The 22,317-nt window shown below is 42.4% G+C and overlaps 1 protein-coding gene across 8 annotated transcripts in view; it reads left to right on the top strand.

Annotated features, from left to right (window-relative positions):
* The first annotated feature begins 396 nt into the window (after window positions 1-396).
* The window catches only part of LOC115175105 (MAP/microtubule affinity-regulating kinase 3), a 111,032-nt gene continuing 89,111 nt past the window's right edge, over window positions 397-22,317 (top strand). For all 8 annotated transcript variants that reach the window (XM_029734296.1, XM_029734293.1, XM_029734294.1 and 5 more), the window contains exons 1-3: window positions 397-1,076; window positions 12,295-12,486; window positions 13,007-13,060. In XM_029734296.1, the coding sequence (XP_029590156.1) occupies window positions 1,026-1,076; window positions 12,295-12,486; window positions 13,007-13,060 (297 nt within the window). In that variant the 5' untranslated portion in view covers window positions 397-1,025. The remainder of the gene's footprint in view (window positions 1,077-12,294; window positions 12,487-13,006; window positions 13,061-22,317) is intronic.

Raw genomic sequence — 22,317 nt, 5'->3', positions numbered from 1 at the left:
TAGATGGAACTTGTCTCAGATTATTATTGGATTAGGGGAACCTAGTCACCCACCTACAATCTCCATACAGCAAGCAATTAACTGAAAATTTGTTTTTTAGTTGTTTTTTTGTTTTGTTTAGGAGAATAGATTTGGGAGTTCAGAATCAGAGAGATGGAGTGGCACTAAAAATAAATAAAAAACAGTCAAATCAATCTGTGCTTTCAGTTGTTTCACTGACAATGCATGCACGGGACAGTAGGGGCAACCTAAATGCCTTTAGGCAGGGTATTTAATGTATTGTGCAGCAGGTAGATTTTTCTCTCCAGTAATCACCCTAGCAACAACAAACAGCTCTGCCCCAACCGAAGCTCCAATAAGCTTTAAAGCCATGTCTTTCCTCACTTCCTCTCAACGCATTGGGTTTGGTTTGGCACTCTCCAGTTAACAGGCGGCCATCTTGGATATAGCAATCAAGCAATCTACCCTTACTTTTGGGATGGGGAGGACTTTAACCGAACTTGGGTCTTTCGGGGTACCAGCACCATCGGAAAGCGGGGCAGCGCGCGTCGGAAGCTGAAAATCAATAGTAAATCAATAGTAACCCAAACCGCCAAAACTGGCTGCAAATTCTGAGACCGGTTCTACGTTAACTCCCCTTCCCCTCCCCTTTTCCTTGACTAGACATTCTGTGCATTTGTAGAGAGCCCGTGAACTATTGGAATACAGTTTATTGAGTTTTAGTTCCCTAAAAACGTATTGGAACATTTTGGAGCTCGGTGTTATGGTTTGTTGTTGGACAACCTTTTGTGGGTTGTTTTGTTTTTCGCAATCTGTCCCACCTCTGTACAGTAATGCGGTTCGACAATTTACCTAATTAATCTGTGGTCTAGACATCTTCCAGCGTGTGTTTGCTGGAATTTCGGCGTTGCGTTAAATCCATGTTCTTCAATAGCATTTGTAGACCTGCTTTCCTCCTGTTGGACTAAAGGTGCAACAAAATACAAAAGGAGACCGAGAACCAGTTCGGGGAACAAGACATTAAAATGTCAACCAGAACGCCACTACCTACTGTCAATGAGCGTGATACTGAACATGTAAGTATTTGTTCAAGTAAGTTAGGCTTTAACGTTACTCCTTTCAGTTATTCAAATTGATATTGACCAACTTTTTAAGAATTATGTTCGTGCCAATTTAGGTGTCATAGTGTACATGTTATGGTACTTTCAAGACAACTGGGAATTTAGAGGAAAAAAAGAGGTCAAACCATGACGTCAGTGAACTTCAGGTCGGAAAGTCAAATCACTAATTATTTGTCATATGCTTCGTAAACAACAGCGAAATGCTTGTTTACCGGCCCAGACAAACTATGCAGAAATGGTAGAAAAATAATAACACCAGAAATGATTAGAAAAAGAATAACACAATGAATTAATGATATACACGGGGTACCAGTACCGAGTCGATGTGCAGGGGTACGAGGTGATTGAGGTATATCGAGTATGTACATATAGGTAGGGATAAAATGACTAGGCAACAGGATAGAATATAAACAGTAACAGCAGTGTATGTGACGAGTCGAAAGAGTTAGTGCAAAAAGGGTCATGCAGATATTCTGGGTAGCTATTGGTTAACTATTTAGCTAACTATTTAGCAGTCTTATAGCTTGGGGGTAGAAGCTGTTCAGTGTCCTGTTGGTTCCTGACTTGGTGCATCGGAATTGCTTGCCGAGCGATAGCAGAGAGAACAGTCAATGACTTGGGAGGCTGGAGTCTTTATAAAAAAAACATTTAGAACCTTCCTCTGACACCGCCTGGTATACAGGTCCTGGAAGACAGGGAGCTCGGCCCCAGTGAGGTACTGGGCCGTACGCACTACCCTCTGCAGTGCCTTGTGGTCGGATTTTGCAATACCAAGATGATGCAGCCAGTCAAGATGCTCTTAATGGTGCAGCTGTAGAACGTTTTGAAGATCTGAGGGCCCATGCCAAATCTTTTCAGCCTCCTGAGGAGGAAGAGGCATTGTCGTGCCCTCTTTACGACTGTGTTGGTGTGTGTGGACCATGATAGTTCCTTAGTAATGTGGACACCGAGGAACTTGAAGCTCTCGACCTGCTCCACAACATCCCTGTGCTTTGCCCTCTGTTTCCTGTAGTCCATGATCAGCTCCTTGGTCTTGCTGACGTTGGGGGAGAGGTTGTTGTCCCGGCACCACACTGCCAGGTCCCTGACCGCATCCCTGTCGGCCGTCTCATCGTTGGAGCTCTAGAAAGATGCCTCAGTTTCCATCTTGGAATTCCGCGTTGGTTGACTGTAAAAAATGATTTAATTTTCTCTAGAGTTTCCAGGTTTCTTGAACACACTGGATGGAGTCAGATTTCCGAGCTCTGAGTTCCCAGTTGTTTTGAACCCTCGGAAGTCCGAGATTTTCAAGATCCCCGTTGTTTTGAGCGCGACACCAGTCAGGCCAGAAAGCTCTGCGCTCGGAAAGTATTCAGACCCCTTTTCCAAATGTTACGTTACAGCCTTGTTCTAAAATTGATTAAATCAACAAAAAAAACCATCAGCAATCTACTCACAATACCCAATAATGACAAAGCAAAAACAGGTTTTTATAAATATGAGCAAATTCATAAAAAACAAACATACCTTATTTACATAAGTATTCAGACCCTTTGCTATGAGACTTGTAATTGAGCTCAGGTGCATCCTGTTAACATTGATCATTCTTGAGATGTTTCTACAACTTGATTGGAGTCCACCTGTGGTAAATTCAATTGATTAGACATGATTTGGAAAGACACACACCTGTCATCATTTATATACCTTCCCCGTTTATATAGCCTTCCCCGTAGCTCAGTTGGTAGAGCATGGTGTTTGCAACACCAGGGTTGTGGGTTCGATTCCCACGGGGGACCAAGTACGAAGAAAAAAAAAATGTATGAAATGTATGCATTCACTACTGTAAGTCGCTCTGGATAAGAGTGTCTGCTAAATGACAAAAAAATGTAAAAAAAAAAATATATAAATATACATCACATAATTTATAACTTTTAAGCAATGGAATCTACAGGTGAGCTTACCTGCTGGCGCAAGGTGGAATCTTTACATTACAAAGATGCCTGCTTTGTTACTGGTTGGCATGGCATTCTGGGGTATATAGGTCAACCAGCACACACTATAATTAGGACAAGCTCTGTGCGCCCACCCCCTTGGAGTTGAGCGACAGGTGCCCAAAATGTGTTCACACGCCTCTGAGCATCAGTGAGTGCAATTTGGATCAATGAACTGTCACCAGCACAAAACCGGACAGGCAGTCTGTTCCGATGCCATTCAGATCGCCAATGCTAGGATGAAGGGCTCACACTCTGTAAAAAGGCACCGCATCACCATAGTAAGTATTCGTTTTCTTCCTGAAGTGACCCATTTTTTGTATTTTGACGTTTTCAATATGCGCCACAGTAGGCGAGAGAGACTTTTTCTAGTCAAGGTGAAGATAACGAAGTTATTCAATTGAACTCAATTGCAAAAGTATCACTAGGGCTATTTAAGTGTCTGAGTTCGTACTAGGTTTGCCGTAAGGTTTTGGTGTTTGGAGACATACGAATTGTGTGCAAATGGGCTATTTTTGTGAATTTCTGTGCGTCCTATTTATAAAGACCTCCATTGTGCCTTATCAGTAATTTGTGTCGAGGGGTCACAAGGCTTAGGAATGTTTTTCCCGTAGTGGCCACTGTATGCTGACCTTGATGACACGTTTATGGTCAATGGTCCTACTCTCACTTTTAGAGAGTAAGCAACTAACAGACAGACTATTTCAAAAACCTGTATTCTGCTACTCAGACTGTTGTCTCATTCAAGTTTGGGTTGATAAACTGGTGCTGTGGTGGTTAAATGAGTCCCCTTGATCACACGGCACATAATTAGGCTACGTCTGACCCACGACGACATGAATTGAAGAACCTTTCACAATGGACCCATTACTTGATACAGTCCGATTCCATCCCTGACCAAGTCTTTGACACACTACGGTTGCAACCTTGGTCTGTTATTTTGGGACACATTGTTGATTCAGCGATAGACAGCACGCTGATGAAATACAGTAACAGCAGTAGGCAGCACGCTGATGAAATACAGTAACAGCAGTAGGCAGCACGCTGATGAAATACAGTAACAGCAGTAGGCAGCACGCTGATTAAATACAGTAACAGCAGTAGGCAGCACGCTGATGAAATACAGTAACAGCAGTAGGCAGCACGCTGATGAAATACAGTAACAGCAGTAGGCAGCACGCTGATGAAATACAGTAACAGCAGTAGGCAGCACGCTGATGAAATACAGTAACAGCAGTAGGTAGCACGCTGATGAAATACAGTAACAGCAGTAGGCAGCACGCTGATGAAATACAGTAACAGCAGTAGGCAGCACGCTGATGAAATACAGTAAGTGTCATTGTCTGTGTGCTTTACTGTTAAAGGCGTGGAACTGTGAATGGTTTGGCAGGATGATAAACCCACAGATGGGCCTTCTGACGCTAGCAAAGAGGATCAGCATATTTATCAAGTTTGCTATTGTATCCATCTCAGTACTGGGTTTACATCGCTATAATGGTCCTAGAAATTAGTACGCTTCGATTCTTAGGGCCTTATTCCATAGAGGTCAATTGTTATGTCCTCATTGTACTGCACATTGTAGGATTATATTTCATAGTTGCTTTTTGGATGATCTTTTGAAAGGTTAGAATAATCAAGTTCTGTCAGTATGAGCTTCAGGGCTTTTGGAACTAGTGTCTATAAAAGGTAGACCAGTTTGTTGGTGTCATTTGCGTTTAAGATAATCTGTGAAGGGGGAGAGGGGTAAAAACAAGCAAATAGTTCAACACTGTAGTTGTAGAAACAGAACTTGCTGTGCACGCTAGTAGCAAAAAATGCTCCATGAACAAAGTGTTTTGTTTGAATTTTTGTTGAACAGTCACTGTGTCTTATGAAACTCTTGGGTATAGACAAACAGAAAGTGCTCACTGTAAAGAAGACACCACAAACTAAGGGGGTGTTTTCACAGCGTCGTGGTAACATCCCAGCAATGTGTCTAAAACGTTTTTACAATGTTACAGTAATGCCCTTTAGACAATTGCGATGGTTTCTAGACGTGTTTCCTTAAATGTAGACCGAGGCTGAAGTGAATTTTTTTGTTGTTGTTGCATAATCTTATTTTGTTCCAATGATCGTGCTAATCTCACTCACTGAAACCAACGACAACTTGGAAACCAATTGTAGGTCGGTATTTCCGAACTAAACAGATTGACATTTTCCATGTAACCACATGTTAATACAATGTTGTTACTATGGTTAATACTGTTTAGGTACATACGTATATGGGTATATAGAGTTACCCTGCAAGAATCCATTAACTGTTGATGGACGTTGAGGTTGAGAAAGGTGCTAGGTTTTGGTTGACCCATCTCAAGTGCTTGTCAGGATAGTACAGCTGTGCCCCATTTGACTAACTGGACCTGCGTCACAGCCCTTCGGGCTGATGGATACTTTGCCAGGCTAGGACATCAATGTTGGATAGATACCACTCCACTACCAACCCTCCTCTCGCCATACACCCACTATTGCGATTAAGGTCATTAACCTCTTCCCTTTTATTGTTTGTAGGGCTGACCTCATTTAGTAAAATGGTCGATTGTTTGGTCGATAGGTTGTCGGTCGACTGAGATTTCTTTAGTTGAGCAGTAGCAAAAAATGTAATATTATTCATGGTGTACAAGACACCTGTCTGATTCGCACCTGTCTGAGTGGACTAATCCATTATGAAGGCTGTGGGGATGGCACAGTCCATCACTCTAAAGTATGTGCTGCTGAAATTGTATAAGGTTAAGGACAATGGTGCAACACTAATAAAAATATTTTATATCAAATGCTCTTTCTCCCGCATTTGATAGTGGTCATGGTTCTGAAACATCAGTGCTCTGTTGAATTGGCGCCTTTCCCTAGACCATGTTGCTATGTGCATAATAGCCAAGTTAACCAGCATATTGGTGTTGAGAACAATGTGGCGGAGGCAGCAGCGGAGTTAAGAGATGAGAAAACAGCCCTTGCCTTAATTGTCTAAGAAAAGTGAGGAAACCCAAACTTAATTATGTGTATAACTGTTAAATGTGCCTGTCTTCATAAATCATCCATATACAGTGCCTTCGGAAAGTATTCAGACCCCTTCACTTTTTATACATTTTGTTACGTTACAGCCTCATTTCAAAATGAACAAAGATATAAAAAATCATCAATCTACACACCATACCCTATAAAAATGAAGCAAAAACAGGTTTTTAGAATTTTTTTCAAATATATAAAAAAAACATAACTTATTTAAATAACTATTCAGACCCTTTGCTATGAGACCCAATTGAGCTAAGGTGCATCCTGTTTCCATCAATTATGTTTCTACAACTTGATTGCAGTCCACCTGTGGTAAATTCAATTGAATGGCATTTGGAAAGGCACACACCTGTCTAAATATGGTCTGATAGTTGACAGTGCATGTCAGAGCAAAACCAAGCCGTGAGGTCGACGGAATTGTCCGTAGAGCTCAGACAGAAGGGTGTCGGGGCACAGATCTGGGGAAGGGTACCAAAAAATGTCTGCAGCATTCAAGGTCCCCAAGAACACGGTAGCCTCCATCATTCTTAAATAGAAGAAGTTTGGAACCACCAAGACAATCGTGGGAGAAGGGCCTTGGTCAGGGAGGTGACCAAGAACCCGATGGTCACTCTGACAGAGCTCTACAGGTCACTCTTCCTCTGTGAAGATGGGAGAACCTTCCAGAAGGACAGCCATCTCTGCAGCACTCCACCAATCAGGCCTTTATGGTAGAGTGGCCAGACGGTAGCCACTATGAGTTTGACAAAAGGCACCTAAAGACTCTCAGACAATTGGAAACAAGATTCTTTGGTCTGATGAAACCAAGATTGAACTCTTCAGCCTGAATGCCAAGCGTCACCTTCTTGAGGAAACCTGGCACCATGCCTACGGTGAAGCATAGTGGTGGCAGCATCATGCTGTGGGGATGTTTTTTGGTGGTAGGGACTGGGAGACTAGTCAGGATGAAGGGAAAGATGAACGGAGCAAAGTACAGAGAGATCCTTGATGAAAACCTGCTCCAGAGCGCTCAGGGCCTCAGACTGGCGCAAAGGTTCACTTTCCAACAGCACAACGACCCTAAGCACACAGCCAAGTCTCTGAATGTCCTTGAGTGGCCCAGCCAGAGCCTGGACTTGAACCCGATCGAACATCTCTGGAGAGACCTGAAAATAGCTGTGCAGTGAGGCTCTTGAGAGGATCTGCAGAGAAGAATGGGAATAACCCCCCAAATACAGGTGTGCCAAGCTTTTAGCGTCATACCCAAGAAGACTCGAGGCTGTAATCGCTGCCAAAGGGGCTTCAACAAAGTACTGAGTAAAGTGTCTGAATACTTATGTAAATGTGAAATAATCTTTTTTTTTTAACATTTTGCAAAAATGTCTAAAAACCTGTTTTTCCTTTGTCATTATGTGGTATTGTGTGTAGATTGATGAGGGGGAAAAAATACATTTTTATCAATTTTAGAATAAGGCTGTAACCACAATTTGTTACGTTAAGTCAAAGGGTTTGAAAACTTTCCGAATGCACTATATATCTACATAAATAAGACGGATCCTGCTTCTGTTGCTTGAGTGTTTGTTTAATAGCCTACTGATTCCGTGAGCAGCAAGCCTCACGCAACTCATGTCGGATAAACATGTTTTTAATCTTTGCAATGCTGTAATAAAAGCTTTACACTTAATTTTTTCATTAGAACAGCCTCTGGTATTACTTATTTATTTAGTGTTATTTATGCTGTTCCAAATCGTCAAATAATATTTGTAATAAAAATAACCCTCCTTACTCTTGATCTCCTTCTTATTGTTATTATTACTATCATCATTATAATAAGTAATGTCATTATCATTAGTAAACTTAGTAGCCTATAGCAGCCTTGTATAACTACCATCGAGCTGTAGGCCTAAGAGCGTATGCTGTTTAGTCTTAATACCGTAACTTACTTTGGCCTATTTTTCAATATTTATATAGGCTACTGTATCATTCATTCGTTCATGTCGTCACACAGCATACGAGTCATTCATCATTTGAAATGCAATCAAGCATTTTAGTTTTTAAATAACACAGCAAGCCTTAAATAATTAGCGTAAACAATAAATAAATCGTTCCATTTCGGCAATTGCATTCACAAATAAATGTTACTGTTTTTAGTCTTTGCTGTGATAAAGGCTTGACAAAAATGTAATTTTTTTTTTTTTTACTATTGACTCTGGTATGCTTTTAATTTATTTAGTGTTGTTCCAAATGGTCAGGTATTGTAATTTAACAGTACCTGTTTGACAAAAACAATATCCACACAGCGCTTGCTACTTACTGTCATTTTCTTGACATCCCAGTATTTTCCACAACTAGCCAAATTTATTACACACATCTGACTTCCCTTTACCTCCTCAGCAACCAGAAAACATTCCCCCGTTTCAAGTTCATTTGTCACATCCTCTGCATCCATTTTGCTGTCACATGTATTAAGGCATTTGGATTATGTTATAATCAATTTATTGATGTGATTATGATATGCTATAGGTCAGGCCCTATTGGTCACATGCATGCGATGGATACGTGTCATGTAAAGAGAGCAAGGGTTGAGGGAATAGGGAATGTTTTTCCTAAACAAGTGAGGGATTTCTGTAACAACTTTTCAGTCAGAAATGGCTGTAATTATGTTGTAGCTTCAGCAACATGGACAGCGCAATAAACACTGATGTTCTGTGGTGGTCGCTGCAGCAGGAAGAAGAGAGAGACTGTGTGTGCTAGTCACACAGTCACTCGCTGTAATTTATTACTTTTTTTTTTACAAAGCGCAGCAAGTTTAAGTCCTGCCCGGCACAATCAAATCAATTGCGGTTGGACTCCCTCTAATAATTTGTGTGTATTAACTATTTCATCAAACAGAGCGCTTAAAGCATCAGACAAGCTCACTGCATATAGATGATTTGATTCAAATACATAGGATATGTCTATATATGGAAAAATACACATTTAAACATTTCTACCAATCGATTGGTTTAAAGAACAGAACTCTCGATGGACCAGGATTTTTTTTGTTTGTTGGGACACCCCTAATCGCTTGTCATTAATACAACACGTATGGTTTTCCATAGAACATATTAACCTGTTTTTGGCAAATCTCATTATTACATTTATTTGTATTTTTTTAAACTTATTTTTACACTAAGCCATTCCAAAGTTGCACTAGTTGTCCACAGTGCACTAGTTGATTCAACTGTGAGTAGGTCTTTCTGAGAAAAATAAAACAGAGTAAGGCTCAATCTTACATTCATTGTGTTTGGAGCTTATCTTTGTATCAGGACCTTATCAGTTGATAGCAGTGCAAAACCGCACAGTAATTAGTCAGTCAGTCTATAAATGGATTGATATTGAGCGTATGTGAAGATACAACTCATTTGAAAGACAATGTATACCTGGATTGATTGCTGTGAAAATGGAATTGATTCTGAGACTGTTGTTGGGTGACGGTATGGGTATCTACATCTATACATTCCTTACTTCAAGGTACAGTATTTTAACCTGGTCTTAGAAATATACACACACATACATACATGCATGCATGCATGCATACATACATACATACATACATACATACATACATACATACATACATACAGTTGAAGTGGGAAGTTTACATACACCTTAGCCAAATACATTTAAACTCAGTTTTTCACAATTTCTGACATTTAATCCTAGTAAAAATTCCCTGTCTTAGGTCAGTTAGGATCACCACTTTATTTTAAGAATGTGAAATGTCAGAATAATAGTAGAGAAGGATTTACTTCAGCTTTTATTTCTTTCATCACATTCCCAGTGGGTCATACGTTTACATACACTCAATTACTATTTGGTAGCATTGCCTTTAAATTGTTTAACTTGGGTCAAACGTTTTGGGTAGCCTTCAACAAGTTTCCCACAATAAATTGGGTGAATTTTGGCCCATTCCTCCTGACAGAGCTGGTGTAACTGAGTCAGGTTTGTAGGCCTCCTTGCTCGCACACGCTTTTTCAGTTCTGCCCACAAATTTTCTATAGGGTTGAGGTCAGGGCTTTGTGATGGTCACTCCAATACCTTGACTTTGTTGTCCTTAAGCCATTTTGCAACAACTTTGGAAGTATGCTTGGTGTCATTGTCCATTTGGAAGACCCATTTGCGACCAAGCTTTAACTGCCTGACTGATGTCTTGAGATGTTGCTTCAATATATCCACATAATTTTCCTTCTTCATGTTGCCATCTATTTTGTGAAGTGCACCAGTCCCTCCTGCAGCAAAGCACCGCCACAACATGATGCTGCCACCCCCGTGCTTCACGGTTGTGATGGTGTTCTTCGGCTTGCAAGCCTCCCCCCTTTTCCTCCAAACATGACGATGGTCATTATGGCCAAACGGTTCTATTTTTGTTTCATCAGACCAGAGGACATTTCTCCAAAAAGTACGATCTTTGTCCCCATGTGCAGTTGCAAACCGTAGTCTGGCTTTTTTTATGGTGGTTTTGGAGCAGTGGCTTCTTCCTTGCAGAGCGGCCTTTCAGGTTATGTTGATATAGGACTCGTTTTACTGTGGCTATAGATACTTTTGTACCTATTTCCTCCAGCATCTTCACAAGGTCCTTTGTTGTTGTTCTGGGATTCATTTGCACTTTTTGCAACGAAGTACGTTCATCTCTAGGAGACAGAACGCGTCTCCTTCCTGAGCAGTATGACGGCTGTGTGGTCCCATGGTGTTTATAATTGCGTACTATTGTTTGTACAGATGAACGTGGTACCTTCAGTCGTTTGGAAATTGCTCCCAAGGATGCACCAGACTTGTGGAGGTCTACCATTTTTTTTCTGAAGTCTTGGCTGATTTCTTTAGATTTTTCCCATGATGTCACGCAAAGAAGCACTGAGTTTGAATGTAGGCCTTGAAATACATCCACAGGTACACCTTCAATTGACTCAAATGATGTCAATTAGCCTATCAGAAGCTTCTAAAGCCATGACATCATTCTCTGGAATTTTCCAAGCTGTTTAAAGGCACAGTCAACTTAGTGTATTCCAACTTCAACTGTATGTTTTACTGAAATATATATATATATATATATATATACACACACACACACAGTCAATTTTAACAACTAAAATGTCCCATTTTTAAAGACATTGACTCTTAAGCTATTTTGAGTCTGTTCAAGGTCTGCATTGTAATATAAGTGTCTGTTCCAGGTGAGTTATTACACCGTTGGAGGGTTTCTTTCTGAGTGCAGCCGCACGCTCACTCAAATGCTTTGCTCAATCTTTTCACCTAATGCTAATGACTTTACAGCGTCGTTCAAACATTTAGCAATCTCTACTATACCCTCTTATTACCAGGCAGTGCTGATATTATTATTCATGACCAGCACTTTATTCCCCTCAGAACAGCAACTCATGCTAATGGCTGTACAACATTTGTCAAACATTCACCAATCGTTTGTATCCTTTCCCATCTTTACCAATGGTGATATAATGCCACCAGGACATTTTTTCCCAAAACATCAGCTCTATGAACAATCGATATAAAATAAAAAAATGTGTTTGGACTCTTTATTCAGACAGTTAGGAAATGAGATGGCAAGACAGGGAAGTGGGGGAGAAATTGGTGAGGTTGGTCACGGGGATTGAACCCCAGTCCCCGGTGATTGTTTTAATGTCTATTGACAAGTTGTGCTCTGATCAATGCCCTCCAGGCCAGGAACATTGGTTATCTCAGTAGTAGAGATAGAAGGAACAAGACTTTCTTGGAAAGAGTTTAGGAAAGTCCGTAGCTCCATTAACCTTTTTAGAAACCTGTAATTTGTTTCGACCTGTTCCATTTAATCAGGATTAAAATCAAATCAATGATTACCTCATTATTTGTCTAGTCTTTGCTTTTCACGTGTTGTGAGACAAATTTTATATTTCCCAAGAATCTAGTTATTGTGCTAGTGTGCTTCTTCCACTACCATAAAATATACTTTTAGACTGCTGAAGCAAGCTCACAAATATTCTTCAGGAAATGTACCTTTTCTAGCTTTTGGCTTTTGATTGTCAAGCTCTTAGGTACCATGCTGCTGCGTGTCTACACAAGATCAATGTCCTCTTTAGTCGAAATTCTCTGACATGCAACTTCAAATGACTTCTGACATTCTTCTAATCTCCTCCCCACAGCACACCTCGCACACCGATGGGCGCAACGAGGTCACCACACGGCCCGTCCGCTCAGGCGCCCGCTGCCGGAACTCCATTGCCTCGTGCGCCGACGAGCAGCCGCACATCGGCAACTACCGGCTGCTCAAGACCATCGGAAAGGGCAACTTCGCCAAGGTCAAGCTGGCGCGCCACATCCTCACGGGCCGAGAGGTGAGACACCAGCAGACACAGCAGGCAGATTTTCTCATTTGTTTGGCTAGAGTAGAATACACTAAAGTAGAATAGATTACAATAATTGTTTGTACTCATAAGATTTATTTTTAATTTTTAACCAAAGTTAGTTAGTAGACTTAGCTGATACCAGCCACCTCACCCTTACTGTACTTGACAAGTCAAGGGGCAACGCGCTGCACCAATCGTAACAATAGTCACTGTAATTGCATTTTGTTTGTTGGCGAAACAAACAAAATGCAAGTTTGGGAAATTGTATTAAATGTACTAAACTTAGTGAAGCAACAAACTAGAGGAAAATTGTATTGAGACCCTCTCCAGCACTCAGTTCTCTTAGAGGCGGCAGTGCTTTACACACTCTAAAATGGCACCGTGGCAATCTGAGAAACAAGTTTGTTATTATTGAGTGGCCAGCCAATAGGCATGCCAATTCCTATGTTGAGTTGTTAGGAGTGGTTTCAGCAGGAAGTGATATTCCCCCCTTACTCTCGCTTGACAGGTTGCCATCAAAATCATCGACAAGACACAGCTGAATCCTACCAGTCTTCAAAAGGTAAAAGAAAAACCTGTCTTGTCTCCCTATTGGACACTGCACATCCTTTTCCATGTGCATTCTCTGGTTGTAGAGGACTGGGATATCATTAGGCCTGCACTGCAGTGTACAGTTGAAGTCAGAAGTTTACATACACCTTAGCCAAATACATTTAACCTCAGTTTTTCACAATTCCGGACATTTAATCCTAGTGAAAATTACCTGTCTTAGGTTAGTTAGAATCACCACTTTATTGTAAGAATGTGAAATGTCAGAATAATAGTAGAGTGATTTATTTCCACTTTTATTTCTTTCATCACATTCCCAGTGGGTCAGAAGTTTACATACACTCAATTAGTATTTTGTAGCATTGCCTTTGAATTGTTTACCTTGGGTCAAATGTTTTGGGTAGCCTTCCACAAGCTTCCCACAATAAATTGGGTGAATTTTGGCCCATTCCTCCTGACAGAGCTGGTGTAACTGAGTCAGGTTTGTAGGCCTCCTTGCTCGCTCACACTTTTTTAGTTCTGCCCACAAATTTTCTATAGTATTGAGGTCCGGGCTTTGTGATGGCCACTCCAATACCTTGACTTTGTTGTCCTTAAGCCATTTTACCACAACTTTGGAAGTATGCTTGGGGTCGTTGTCCATTTGGAAAACCCATTTGCGACCAAGCTTTAACTTCCTGACTGATGTCTTGAGATTTTGCTTCAATATATCCACCTAAATTTCCTACCTCATGATGCTGTCTATTTTGTGAAGTGCACCAGTCCCTCCTGCAGCAAAGCAACCCCACAGCATGATGCTGCCACCCCCGTGCTTCACGGTTGTGATGGTGTTCTTCGGCTTGCAAGCATCCCCCTTTTCCTCCAGACATAACGATGGTCATTATGGCCAAACAGTTCTATTTTTGTTTCATCAGACCAGAAGACATTTCTGCAAAATGTACGGTCTTTGTCCCCATGTGCAGTTGCAAACCGTAGTCTGGCTTTTTATGGCGGTTTTGGAGCAGTGGCTTCTTCCTTGCTGAGCGGCCTTTCAGGTTATGTTGATATAGGACTCGTTTTACTGTGGCTATAGATACTTTTGTACCTGTTTCCTCCAGCATCTTCACAAGGTCCTTTGCTGCTGTTCTGGGATTGATTTGCACTTTTCGCAACAAAGTACGTTCATCTCTAGGAGACAGAACACGTCTCCTTCCTGAGCAGTATGATGGCTGCGTGGTCCCATGGTATTTATACTTGCGTACTGTTGTTTGTACAGATGAACGTGGTACCTTCAGGAGTTTGGAAATTGCTCCCAAGGATGCACCAGACTTGTGGAGGTCTACATTTTTTTCTGAGGTCTTGGCTGATTTCTTTTGATTTTCCCATGATGTCAAGCAAAGAAGCACTGACTTTGAAGGTAGGCCTTGAAATACATCCGCAGGTATACCTCCAATTGACTCAAATGATGTCAATTAGCCTATCAGAAGCTTCTAAAGCCATGACATAATGTTCTGGAATTTTCCAAGCTGTTTAAAGGCACAGTCAACTTAGTGTATGTGAACTTCTGACCCACTGGAATTGTGATACAGTGAAATAATCTGTCTGTAAACAATTGTTGTAAAAATTACTTGTCATGCACAAAGTAGATGTTCTAACCAACTTGCCAAAACTATAGTTTGTTAACAAGAAATTTGTGGAGTGGTTGAAAAATGAGTTTTAATGACTCCAACCTAAGTGTATGTAAACTTCTGACTTCAACTGTATATAATATTCCTTCTTTGAAAGCTGTATGCAGTGAAAAGTGTTAGTACATTAGTAACACTTCATGCCCTATTTCCATGATGTATTACAAAATCAGTCTTTTTTATTTTGATGGAGGTGGCCTGTGAGTGTATGGGAGTTCCCTTCATCAAGTAGCCCTTGAAACTAGTTTTGTACCAAAATGTGCAATTATAGCTAACTGATACGATTCCCCCATGGGATTTTGACATGTTGTGATTCTGGGTGCTACAGTACGTGTCTTGGAAGCACAACTAGCTTAATAACAGTGTGTTTAACTCACTAACTTCTCAGTAGACTCAGCATTAGTTTGAGCAGAGGCGAAGAGTCCAGACCCCCTTAAAGGTCTAAGTCCTTGTACTGCATGGCGGGAGGCAGGGGGTAAAGTGGCGGCTGGTAGAGGAAACCTCAGTGGACTTGGATTTCAGAGACTGCTAATAATACCCTCGGAGGAGATATCAGAATGGGAGGCTGGTGAAAGAACAGCGCTGGCCCTGCCAACAAGGAAAGAGATGCAGCAACTGGGGTTTGGGCTGTAGTGGGGAAAAGGACGGGGAGAGGAGTCCATTGACCCGTTGGAGGGTTGAAGTACAGAGGATCTAGAGTACACAGGACCCAAACTCAAGGCCTGTTTATTATTATGCTCTGATGAAAGCTGAAATGATCTGACGCTAAAACATGCCAGCTGGCCCAAATATAGTTAAAGGTCACAAATGAGGTGATGTCTTTCTGGACTTTTTATTTGAAATACCTTTTTGAGTGCCATAACTTGGACATTAGGACCTTTTCCCCCAATAATGTTTTGTGGCAGAGTAACCCTAACCTAAAATTAGGACACGTGCCAACTAGTAATATCATATATTTATATTTCACCAACCCCCCCAATATTTTCTGAGACCCACTTGAAACTGTAGTAGACGTTGCTACGGTGCAATTTACCAGGGTGGCAATTTACCAGACTGCGGTTATTGCCCTGTCCTGTCTGCCCCCCTTCCTTCAGCTATATAGATCAGACTGTCACATTGGGGTCGGTGGAGACTGATGATGTTCACCCCCCCTCCACCCCACCAACTCCTATAATTAGCCAGCACTTGTTTTTCCAGGCCATCGATTCGGTTTGCTTTCCATTCGCTGGCCAATCGACAGCCCGTGGCTTGAACTGTGGGTATACAGGATGGTTGGTGGTAGGTACGGAGAGGAGAGGAGGGGATGGACACAAGGACGATAAAGGAGAGGAGAGCGGGCGAGCGTCATGCTGCTCTCTCTATTTTCTCTCTCTCGTTTCTCACTCTCCACCCGGGTGCTTAGCTCTTCACCAGGAAGGAGCCCACTGCTTTCTGGGTCGGCAGGCGAAGCCAACAGGCATCTGCATCATGAAGTGGTCTAAAACAATTCCTGGTTCTGCGCCATTGCGTAACTGAGCCTCCAGTGGGCGTCCAACAGAGCCGGATAGCTTGAACAAGCACAGCGCTTTACCCCCTCACAGCGCTTTACCCCCTCACAGCGCTTTACCCCCTCACAGCGCTTTACCTCCTCACAGCGCTTTACCTCCTCACAGCGCTTTACCCCCTCACAGCGCTTTACCCCCTCACAGCGCTTTACCCCCTCACAGCGCTTTACCTCCTCACAGCGCTTTACCCCCTCACAGCGCTTTACCCCCTCACAGCGCTTTACCCCCTCACAGTTCTTTACCTCCTCACAGCGCTTTACCTCCTCACAGCGCTTTACCCCCTCACAGCGCTTTACCCCCTCACAGCGCTTTACCCCCTCACAGCGCTTTACCCCCTCACAGCGCTTTACCCCCTCACAGCGCTTTACCCCCTCACAGCGCTTTACCTCCTCACAGCGCTTTACCTCCTCACAGCGCTTTACCCCCTCACAGCGCTTTACCCCCTCACAGCGCTTTACCCCCTCACAGCGCTTTACCCCCTCACAGCGCTTTACCCCCTCACAGCGCTTTACCCCCTCACAGCGCTTTACCCCCTCACAGCGCTTTACCCCCTCACAGCGCTTTACCCCCTCACAGCGCTTTACCCCCTCAGATCAATCGCCTTCAACTTGAAAGCTGCATCATATGCATTTCTCCGTGTCTTTGCCATGATGAGGGTGACAAAATGACTACCGTAATCAGAATGATGGGAAGTTTGAGAGCGCTCAATTTAATCTAAACCGTAAACTGCTGTTAAATATATCTGTCATTCACTCTCATGTCACCTTTAAACATGACCTAATTTAGGTGGAAAGTTTTTACTTTGGATGTGTGGATATAACAAAAAAAGAACCACCCAATGATGGTATGGATTGAAGATGGATCAGCAAAACAACACATGATGTCTGAGAACATCACAGTTGAAGAGTATTGCTGGACTTTTTTAATTTTCATTTTGTATTCTATTTTTATTCTTTTGTTTACGGCCCATCGGGGCATCCTAGATTAAAATACACTGGCCCACCAACACATCTCAGGACCTCATTCAGACAATGGGCACCTTTGTACAGCTAAAACATTTTTCATCCCTCCAGCCTTCTTTATATCCCCTCTTGCGCTCATCGGTTTGTTTTCACAGACTCGTTCGCTGCAGCTATTTTTATTTGCTGTGGTGTGACGTGTGACCTCTTATGTAATTGGTGGGAGTGGGAGGAGAGCCCTACTGTCGAGTCAGTCAATCTTCCTGCTTTTAGAAGCGAGTGGTTTTATTAAGACCCGAGGTCAGGGCATCGGGACGTGAATACAAGTAGCGGAGGATGAGTCTGAAGTATACTATTAAAACCCTTAAAACACATCAATGGCTCTGCTAGAGGTGACGTCACCCTTACCTGGGCGTCGTGAGCCATGTTAGTCAGCCATAGGATGTGTGGGGTTGGAAGGAGGTGAGATGTAAAGCAGGAGAATAGTTTTCAGCTTTGGTAGACGACATCAGTTGATTTTTACCTCTAAATGTTAGTGCCATAGCCATCAGAATACAAAACTGTGTGTATCGTTGTATCTTGTCAGCTCCGTATCAACATAGCGGTTTCACATTCTAAATGTTTTCACACTTTTGTGTTTATGGATTGAAATGAGTGTCTACACAATAATCTCTATTATTCCACTAGTATGAGGCCATATTCAATCCAAGCTGGCCACAGTGAATTTCTGGGGAAAGACAAAACAAAGGTCTGCCTGTACTGTGCTGCATGTTTGGATGAATATAATCAGGAAGAGAATGATTCATGTGTGAGGGGAAAAAAAAGATACCCAATTATGGTGTTCATTCATCTTTCTCACTGTACGGGAAGAAACACTTTTTTTATCCAACTAGGGAAACTTCCAGTTACCACTTTTGATTGAATAACAACCTAGAGTTTCCAACTCCTCCACATATTGCAGTTACCCAATTGTGGAAGCAGAAGGGTGAGCAGGTACCCTATTGTGGAAGCAGAAGGGTGAGCAGGTACCCTATTGTGGAAGCAGAAGGGTAGCAGGTACTATGTGTTTTTGTAGGTGTAACTCACAGTTTTGGGACTGGGACTACAGTTAGCGATACCTCAGGAATGCGTGCGCCGGAGCAATCAGGGTTGTCTGGCGGCCCTTAGCTATGTTAGCCAGTCCCTTTTTGCTTCTGGCAAAGCAGTGACCTCGTTCATTGGCGTCGGCATCAGTAGCAGAAAGGGACTGTTGCTGTTATGTCTGTGCCGCTCCATTTGTTTACTCATCTGTTTAGCTATTGTGTCTGGGCTCGACCTGATTTTTCATAATGTCTGAGGGGGCTGTCTGGCTTTTGCATAGCACACTCTATTTTGTGGGTTGGGGTGTCATTCAGATTCAAAATAAGGAATGCTTTCATAGTTTGGTTGGCTCCTCATCCTAACATCCTAACTATACACCTCTGCTACCATTTTATAAAGAAACAAGTGTCTACAGTGATGTGTCGTATGACATCCCTCACGCTCTTTATCTTTAAGAGATCACAGACGCCCATCATCCAAGGGCTCTGCGAAGATTGATTGTCTGACTCTTTGTATCCCCACCATTAGTACATTTCCTCTGTGTTCCTTGCCGATGTCTTCTGCAGACTGAGTCACCAGGTGTTATGTATCACGGTGTGTGCTGCAGAGTGTTCTTCTATCGGGAGGGCACGTGCTAGAGGAGTAGAGGTGGAGAGAGAACTGATTTTGGGGCACCCCCCCAAAAAAAAAAAATATATAATTTTTTTTTTAAATCCCCAGCCACAAAATTCACCAATTCTGTTTTAATAGCTTTGAATGACTGTGAAAGGAAATAACTAGTCCTAAATGTGTCGGCTGATGTGGAGTTCAGTCCTGGTTAGAGTCATGAGACACTGAGACTTCAACCCCTCTGGATGTAAACGTCGCTGCAGGGCATTAGTCTGCCTCAGCTGATGTCTACTCCCCTAGACGTTGTTGTTGTGGAGGATACAGGTGGACACGCCCTCCATGGGGGAAGCGCAGGCCCCGTAAGTGATTCCTCTCGGCCTGGACTCTCCTCTCTCTGGTACTCTAGAGGCACACTGCCATCAAATGTTTCTGGAACATTTATTTCTGTTTTTCTTTCTCCAGGAGAGTGAGATTTGTTTTCCCTGTGCAATATATATATATATATATTCCCCCCCCCCATTTCCACTCCATAGTGCAGCGTTAGAATACAAACCCTGGGCTTTCCTCTCAAACCACCTCGCTCAACCTTTTGCACTGTTTACGCAATCCCGAAATAATGGACATGCCGTCCCATCATCACCGCAGCTTTCCAGGCAATACGCCGTACTGTAATGGGAGTGCTTTTTGTTTTATTTTTTGGTGGGCACGGCAGAGTGGGCACGGCAGAGTGGCTGTCGCACTGCATGTATTATCTTCTTTCCTCATAATTCTCTGTCAGACATTTGACCTCAGAGGTGCTCATGTCTAGGTCGTATTTGAGGGGCCAGGCCAGGCAACGGTCAGAGGCTGGGGGGGAGGGCTGTGGCTGCGTTAAATCTCCCCAGCAACCTGTCCCTTCATGACCCCAGGCAGACCCAGGCAATCCTCGCTCCCACACCCACACACCGCCGAGCCAGCCTGCTTCCTTCCTCCCGGCCCCTGTTTGTGAAGCGATGAGTCACCACCCGGCGCTAAGGGCGTTTATCACCCGAGGATTGCCTTGAACAAGCTAATTTCAGGGGGTTGTGTGACTATACCCTCCTCACTGAAATTAATTGCCTGCTAGGATTCATATGAGCAATCTGAATAAAACTCTACCCAGAATTGTTTTTATTTTTTCCTTTTATTACGTTGTCTACTCACTAGAGGCAAGGGACATTGTCCTTAGGGCCACCTCCCTGGCATGTGGAGATATTTGTGATGTGCTCGACGGTAGTCATATTTCCCTAGGATCTTGTTATTTCCTCCTGAAGCTAGGCCACTTCAAACCAGAGGGGTGACACTAGAAAACACCAGCATCTCGACCAACAGATGCCCAATTCAGACCAAAATAATGCTGGTAGTAGCCCAAATAAACAAGGTAAATGAGTTCAGCTGAACTTCATATTTTATGAATGGTGCTGGTAATATACCGCGGTGGGACAAATGCTAGGTTCCCTCAGGAATTATTAACACTTTATTGAGACGGATATGAAATGAGACGGGCAAGTAAGGGTGAACAAGGATTGAAGCCTCATAGCGTGTTCTGTGTCTAGAACTGGGAGTGTTACTGTTGGACCACAGACTGCACTTCTTATGTGTTTATAATTTAAAAAAATTATGTAACCTTTATTTAACTAGACAAGTCAGTTAAGAGTAAATTCTTATTTACAGTGACGGCCTTTACCGGCCAAACCCGGAAGATGCGTGGCCAATTGTGCGTCACCCTATGGGACTCCCAATCACGGCCGGATGTGATACAGCCTGGATTCGAACCAGGGACTGTAGTGACACCTCTTGCACTGAGATGCAGTGCTTTAGACCGCTGTGTCCGTGTGTGTTAACTATTTAACTGTACTAGAATGCTTAAGGCCACAATTGACATTTTTTTTGGCAAGGAAAATATTGAATATCGGTATCGGCCAAAAAATGTCATATCGGTGCATCACTAGTTTCAATAACTGAAACCCCAGCCAGCTATTGCCCATGTCAATCCAATAAGAGGAAGCCAAATTGAACTGTGTGGTTTGTTTCAAGCCAAACCCTCAAAACGGTAAGCAGTGAAAGTGCAAGGCCAAACCGCTGTGGTGACATCTTGTTCACCTTCATGGTTCGTGACACAGTCACCATATTAGTCCATTAGAAGGGTCCGTTTTCAACTTCTCACCTGCAAAAAAACAATTCAATTTGGGACAGGTCATTGCGTTGGACAGCACAGCCGCCGATCCAATCACAGCAGTTGTCTTTGGACATCTTTACACATACAGGACAAGTCATGTTGACTACTGACAGAGTACAGCTAGATCAGGTGTCATGCTACTAGTTATGATGGCCAGAGACGTGTGTGTACCTGTGAGTGTATGCGTGCATGCATATTTTTCAGGTCTGAATGTTTATGCAATTGCGTGCGTGTGTGTGTACACATTTATGAGTGTACAGATGTCAGATCTTAACTTGATCACTCATTTGTCGTGGAGAATTTTCCTGCTGGATCAGGAAAATCAAAATGAGCCGTTCTCTTTCATCAAGGCAAACGGTGGCTACTTTGAAGAATCTCAAATGTAAAATCTATTTTGATTTGTTTAACACTTTTTTTTTTGGGTTACTACAGGATTCCATATGTGTTATTTCATAGTTTTGATGTCTTCACTATTATTCTACAATGTAGAAAATAGTAAAAATAAAGAAAAACCCTTGAATGAGTAGGTGTCCAAACTTTTGACTGTGTGTGTGTGTGTACATACATACATACATACATACATACATACATACCTCTCTTTATTACTTTCTAGCCCTACCACCCCTCTCCTAATTGGAGTAAACTAGTAAACAATGCTTAGGCCTCTACTTCAGCTTATACATACTATATACATTTTACAGACAGTCTATTTTACAGTAGTTCTATTTTGTTAGTTTTTACTCCTGTCCTTCTACCCTCAACCTCTACCATCTATTTCTGATGTCCATCCGGTTTGATTTCTGTTTGCCATATCTTTCAAACCGTTTTACATTAGTTATCATGGTATTAGTCCCAACATTCAGCTCCATTCAACCCTTCTCATATCTCTTAACACCATCCATATTGGATTTCTATTTGCCATATATTTTTCAACTGTGCTGTGATGTTTCACAAGTTCTGAACCTTTCTATTCTCATTTGTTTCTACAGACTGTAAATTGAAAATATATTTTTTTGCTAAAAGTATTATTAGATTATTGATCGATTTGACTATGACTTTTCAGATCACCCAGTAGTGCTATTTGCAGGGTTAGCTCCAGGTAAATGTTGCAATTCTTCAGCCATTCCTGGACCTGTGACCAAGAACAAGCTACATATTGACAGGACCAAAACAGATTCTGTCTCTTCGCAGCAAATTCTGCAGAGCTTGGAAGGTTG

Source organism: Salmo trutta, chromosome 35 (assembly GCF_901001165.1).
Source record: "Salmo trutta chromosome 35, fSalTru1.1, whole genome shotgun sequence".
In the NCBI taxonomy this organism is placed as follows: domain Eukaryota; kingdom Metazoa; phylum Chordata; class Actinopteri; order Salmoniformes; family Salmonidae; genus Salmo; species Salmo trutta.
This window is presented reverse-complemented; position numbering and strand designations above follow the sequence as displayed.